The following is a 6,000-nucleotide window of genomic DNA, read 5'->3' as shown; positions in this document are numbered from 1 at the left end:
TCACCAAATGACCTTAAAGAAAGCCTTTTCCTCTTAAAATTGTACTTAGTCTTAATGGAAGTTAGAAGTTTTAAAAGTTTAGAAGAAATGGTTGTCAGGAACTAAACTCTAGCTCTATAAACTGATTTTAAAAAACCCCAGGCTCACAAAGATAATAAAAAATGCATTTAATAGCATGTCAATATACAGCTTAAATGTATATTAAGTCTTCTTTTAGTCAGTGCATTACAGGGATAGAGAAGAGAAATATCATTTGTGAATGCACAGTCAAATGTTAAATATAAGTGCTGATAAATCTTGGTGCTCTTACACTATTAAAATTCCGTTTTATGAAACATAGCTCCAGGTGCAGTGTTCTGTGCCAGCGTGGGGAATCGTCTGGTCCAGTATGCAATCTACAGTTTTAAATTGAATTGTATACAAGTATTAACAAAAGAATAAAATTTATTATTCACAAAACTAAAGTGGTTGTCATAAAGCTTACAAGAAAGTACAGCCTAGGACTAATGAGTTGAAAAACTAGTTTTAAAAATAATAAAACTTACTGGACAGTCCTGGAAAATGATATTATAAAACAAAGAAAACAGTTGGCACAGTTTAACCACCTAATTTCTAAGTGCACTTTGTAATGGTCCTTGCAAGCTGCCACTTTTCCCAGGATAATGACAAAAAGCTTCAGTCAAGTGTCACTGGCTTATGGTGACGGGTTTTTTTTATTGCATTGCCAAGAGTGGATTTTAAGAAAAAACACTACAAAGGTTTCAAAAACCCTATTTATTCTCTATCATCAAAAATAGCAACAGGGGGACTTATACAACTTTTCTGTGAGTACCCACCAGTCTATTTTTTTTTTCTTAAAAAAAATAGAAGTTAGTTAAAGAAAAATGATTTGGTTTTTAAAAAATAATGTAAGGAAACACTTAATCGGATAGCCCAAGGAGTCATCAGAAATGTGTAGCAAGAAAGCTTCATTTTGGCCCTCTCCGGCCTTTGCACATCTTTTACTAAACTAGAAAGAGAATGTACAGTACCAATATGTTCCCCAACCTGCTTGGATCGAATTGTTTTGTTTTGAAACCCATTATTGCTAAACCAGAGTGTTGACACTGAGAGCCGAGGAGTCCGCTCATAGAGGATAAAATTGAGAGGCTGCTTCTGAGGACTGGATCTCCACCTGGGCCATTTTGAACTGGGTGCACTGCAGCCACTTGCGCAGGGCCGCCAGGCTGGCACTGCTCTGGGTGGAACCCGGCAGCGTCCTGAGGCTGTGGTGGTTCACGTTGTTCTGAATGGCCTGGAGGCGAAGCTGGAGTCCCGCAGATAAGTGCTGTAAGAAAGGGCAAGACGGTAGTTTAGTTTCTTTCCTGCTCGGGTTCCCCGTCAACCCAGGGAGTGCCGGCCTGGACTTCTTCTGCAGGCGGGACTTACACGTGGCACGGGAGCTGTCTGGCCTGAAGAAGGCCAACTCCCAAATTTGGGGAGGGCTCAGGGCAGAGGGCGTGGGCCGGTGCCATGTTCTTAGAGCCCACCTGGCCCAAATCCATCCAAATAATGCCCCTCCCATCTCGACTCATTCTTTGCAACACCAGTGCAGGGGCTGACACTTAGACTTGTCCCCCGAGAGCTGTTTGCTATGTGGGCCTGGTGTCGCGGGCTATGCTGCCAGGCTCCCTGGGTTCAGATCCTCGGTCCTCTGTAAACACCTTGGGGAACAAGGTTTTTCGGTCTGTGTTTGGATTGTCTCATGGGCAAAGTGGGGATAGTAACACTCACCTGACGGGGTTATTGTAAGGATAAGTGATTTAACAGAGGGGTCAGAACAGAAGCCGGCACATAGGAAGGGCTCAGGACATTTTCATCATGATTATAGTCTCTCTGTTCTCACGTTCATGCACACGTTCATGCACACACGAAGGAGCTAGGTTGTAAGCTTTTCTTATTCTTCTTAGCTTTCCATGAAGTTCTGTTGGCCTCCACTTAGCACTCTGGGCAATGTCAAATTGCCACAGATGACCGCCAAGCAGGGGGAGGGCAGTTTGGAATACCTCGGGGTGAAAGTCCAAGCAGTTTTCACAACAGAAGCTAGTGGTGCAATGAGGTTTTCAGCAAAGCCATTGGCCCTACCGGTGGCCACAAACAGCAGTTAGGCCGTGAACCAGTACTCAAAGCCTGTGGGCACTGCTGACAGCTGTATATCTCTCTTGGTATCCCTTGAAGTCACCTCCCTTCCTTCCACAAGCATCCCTCCCCAACTCTGGGAGGAAATCCAGCAACAAGGCTTCCATCTTCTCCCCCTCCTCCCTGATACTCCCAGTGCCTTAGACGGGACCCAGTTTGGGAGGGAGAGGGTGGTGAGCTTTGCCATCTTAATGTTAAGCCCCAGTAACTAGATTTACAGCCATGGAGTACGTCTGGCCCTGCAGTGACAATGCGTCACTCAAGGCGGGGCCTGGCAGTGAGAACTACGTTCTGTCTCCCCCTCCCTGGCTGTGGGACCCTGTCCAAGTTACTCTTCCTATGTTTCCTCTTATATAGAATGAGGGGGGGAGTGGGCAGGTCCCTTCTAGTTCAATTCTGTCGTTCACTGAATGTTATCCTCTCTTAATAGAATTCTTCCCATCACAAAAAGTCAGTCTTAGTGGCCAGGAAATAGCACCGGACATGTCTGGGACCAGATCCCATGGGTATCCTCTGAAAGTAGAGTAGCTTTTCAGCCTGTGTTCTAGTCAGTAGCGGAGCCTCGCCCAGACTGTGGGATCCTCCCCCTCCCCCTTCAATCAACGATGAGTAGGACAGCGGCTCCTGCTGTCACCTCGGCCCACAGGCCCCCTACCTGTCCCGCAGGGTCTCCTGCATTATCAGCCCCCAGAGACCAGGAACAGGTAATGAGTGGCGCATTGTAGAGCCCTGTGAATGTTATGAGCTTCTCTGGAGGGAACTGAGCTTCCAGTCCACCCGGGGGTGACTTACCTTGATATTTGACTGAATCATTGGCAACCACATAGGTATCAGCTGTATGGAGAAACACAGAAGGCCCATTATTACTGTTCTCCATTCTCCCACATAAGCTCCGCTTACTGCCTGGCAAAGCAAGGCACACGGAATCCCTTTAACATCACAAAAGGATGTGGGCCTCCGATGCAGAGTTCCCCGCTATCAGACAAATGTCTCTCTGAGGCCAAACCCTGCTGAGCTGGTGGCATTTGGAGGTTAATAAGCGCCCCATGAGTGCCTGAAACACACACCGTAAATGACTGATTGTCTCTTGAAAGCTACCAAGCATGGGAAATTAAATGTGTATTTATTTAATTAAATCCTCTCTTTCTTGAAATAGAATTTCCTCCACGGGATCTTTAGAACTGAGTCTCCAAGTAGCATGGCGAAGCTCTCTGCCTGTGGTCGTTAAGAAAAGATCACTGGGAAGCGGTTAAAATGCTTAAGTGATGGACAAAGACAAGCCCTGAAGTTGCCTGGCTGTGATCTGGAAGACGAGACACAGCACGAGTGAGTGCCGGCCGGGGTTTCAGCAGTGTGGGTGCACGGGCAGGCGAGCAGCGGGTCCCTGCTCCAGCCGGGAGCAAGGCTCTCAAATCTTGGGCATCTGGGGAGCCCTGCCCCTCCGCTGCCTCTGATTTGCCCTGAGACCCTTCCTAGGAGGTCACAGGTGCCCCGCCCGAGCTCCCCCAGCAGCGGCTCTCCTCTGTCCGCTTTGGTCTCTTGCCACACTTCAGCCCTTCCGAACGCAAGTGTTGACTTGTGTTCGTGGCCTCATAAATCCGGAAGTCAGGGACAGAATACATTTCCCAAAGTGTATTCCACAGAACTCCAGTTGGGTGGGATTTAAATGGGGAAGGGGGGCTATGAGCTAATAAGTTTGGAAATGTTAGTTTCTTTCAGGACTGTTCAGATCTTTAATATGCTCAAATGCATCATATCATTTCAGTCCACGCTCCTTCTGACCCAACTCCAATAGAGTTGATATGGGTTGCATTGTGTCCTCTCATATAGCCGTTGTAGTCCTTGCCCACACAGCCTCAGAAGGGACCTTATTTGGAAATGGGGTCATTGAAGATGTAGTGAGTTAGGATGAGGTCACTCTGGAGTAGTGGGGACCCCTAATCCAATATGACTGGTGTTCTTATAGAAAGGGGGAAATTTGGACACAGATAGGTACACAGGGAGAGCAGCACGTGAAGGTGAAGCAGAGATCAACAAGCCAAGGAACGCCAAAGATGGCCAGCAAACCCCCAGGAGCCAGGGGAGAGGCTGGGACAGATGCTCCCTCACAGCCTCAGAAGGAATCAATTCTGCCATCACCTTGATCTCATAACTTCTTGCCTCCAGAACCATGAGACAATACATTTCTGTTACTTCAGTCAGTCACCCAATTTGCAGTGTTCAGCAGCCTAGCAAACTAATACAAGGGCACTCAAGGGAGCAAAGCCCAGAGGTGGGAGTGTGCAGAGAGGTGAGGAAGCAGTGGAGGTTCACGTGATGCTGAAGGGTGAGGTTCTTAGCACAGGATCATGAAAAGCAAGTTTAGAAAAGCAGAGTGAGGCCTCTTGATGTTTGGCCTTGATGTTTGGGAAATACCTGAACTGACCTCTTGTTAAGAATCCTGAGGGACGGGGAGGTGGGTTGAGACCAGGGAACACTGAGTACTCTGCCCCTGGGTGGACACCTTTCCCAGGGTTGCCCCACGGGCTAAGGGCCTTTATGAGGCAAACAAGGGGAATACTGAGGCTGATTTTAGAAGTGCTTTTGTTATTTCCCCTCTGATGTAACACAAGACCATAAGATTCTAAATAGACCTGCAAGGGGCCTTCAGGTTTGTGATTTACCAACCTGACTGAAGGCATCAGGTTAAAGTTCATTGTGAAGGACAGCGTTATACAATCCAGCAGTCATCCTATTTCAGGAATGCTAATTTGACTGTTTTGAATAACGGTTCATTTCAGTACCCTTTTGCTAGTGGCTCCTACAAAGCTGTCAGTAAGAATTAGATGTAATTTATTCTGGGCACTGTAATGTTATAATAAAATTGGTTGTTTTTTTTCTTCTCCAAAAACAATATCCAGAAAACTGAAGGACACTTAAAAAAATATGTTTTTCATCAAAGTCAAAGGGATACTTTTCCTCTTATCTTGGTTTATGTTATGGGATAAATTGAAGACTTCCTGCTCAGTTGGACTATATTCATTTCACTCCATGCTTTTTCCAGCCCTCAAAATAAAATTAGTCATGAAACTTTCTCTTTCACCCAAGATGGAGTAACAGAGACCAGATTTACAATCCTGCCTAAAACAAAACTAAAATTCCAGATGAAGGGTAATGAAACAATGATTTTCAGACATTAAGCATCAGCAATGCAGGACAGTGATCACTGAGGGAGAGGAAACAAACAAGGTGACCCCTACAGTTATCCTAGCTCACTGCCTAGACAGTGTTTTCAGGCAGTAGCACAGGGAGAAGGAACCCAGGTAGAGTCTGGTGGTCTTCCTGAGGTGAGGAGATGGAGCTGGGAGTCCAGGGAGGCCAGGGGAGCTAGAGTTTGTAAGGCAGAGTAGTGGAAAGGAGAGAGCTGTAGAGAGAGAGAGAGAGAGAGAGAGAGAGCGCTAACTCTCTGAAGATCTGTAAAGGGTTCCCCTTGAGTCTTCAGCTCACTACTGACCAGTATACACATGTGAGAAAATTATCCAAGCCTGAAGAAAAAATAACCTAAAAAGATTAGAGGGAAAAATCCCTGGTAATCACATAGCAATAGTTTGTGTTTCCACTAGTTATAGTGGAAAAATCTTGCAAATCATAGAACACCAAGTAGAGTACTCAGGATATTACCTTACCAGTGAAGAAATAGTAGCCCTAGACAAACTGCTGCTCCAATCCTACCTAACAAAGCTTAACACCAAGTTTCAAAGGCATAAAACTGTTTCTAAGTAATTTAACTATGGCATAGAGTACAGTTCAAGAATGCTTGTAGGAATAAAAAAATATCTAGCA

The 6,000-nt window shown here is 45.9% G+C and overlaps 1 protein-coding gene across 9 annotated transcripts in view; it reads right to left on the bottom strand.

The window, feature by feature from the left end:
* Nucleotides 1–759: 759 nt before the first annotated feature.
* The window catches only part of UNC79 (unc-79 homolog, NALCN channel complex subunit), a 249,702-nt gene continuing 244,461 nt past the window's right edge, over nt 760–6,000 (bottom strand). For all 9 annotated transcript variants that reach the window (XM_049706558.1, XM_049706562.1, XM_049706559.1 and 6 more), the window contains 2 exons: nt 2,971–3,012; nt 760–1,327 (listed from right to left, as the gene is read on the bottom strand). In XM_049706558.1, coding sequence (XP_049562515.1) covers nt 1,127–1,327; nt 2,971–3,012 — 243 coding nt within the window. In that variant the 3' untranslated portion in view covers nt 760–1,126. The remainder of the gene's footprint in view (nt 1,328–2,970; nt 3,013–6,000) is intronic.

Source organism: Orcinus orca, chromosome 2 (assembly GCF_937001465.1).
Source record: "Orcinus orca chromosome 2, mOrcOrc1.1, whole genome shotgun sequence".
Taxonomy (NCBI): Eukaryota; Metazoa; Chordata; class Mammalia; order Artiodactyla; family Delphinidae; genus Orcinus; species Orcinus orca.
Note: the sequence above shows the minus strand (reverse complement) of the source record. Positions and strands in the feature narration are given on the sequence as shown.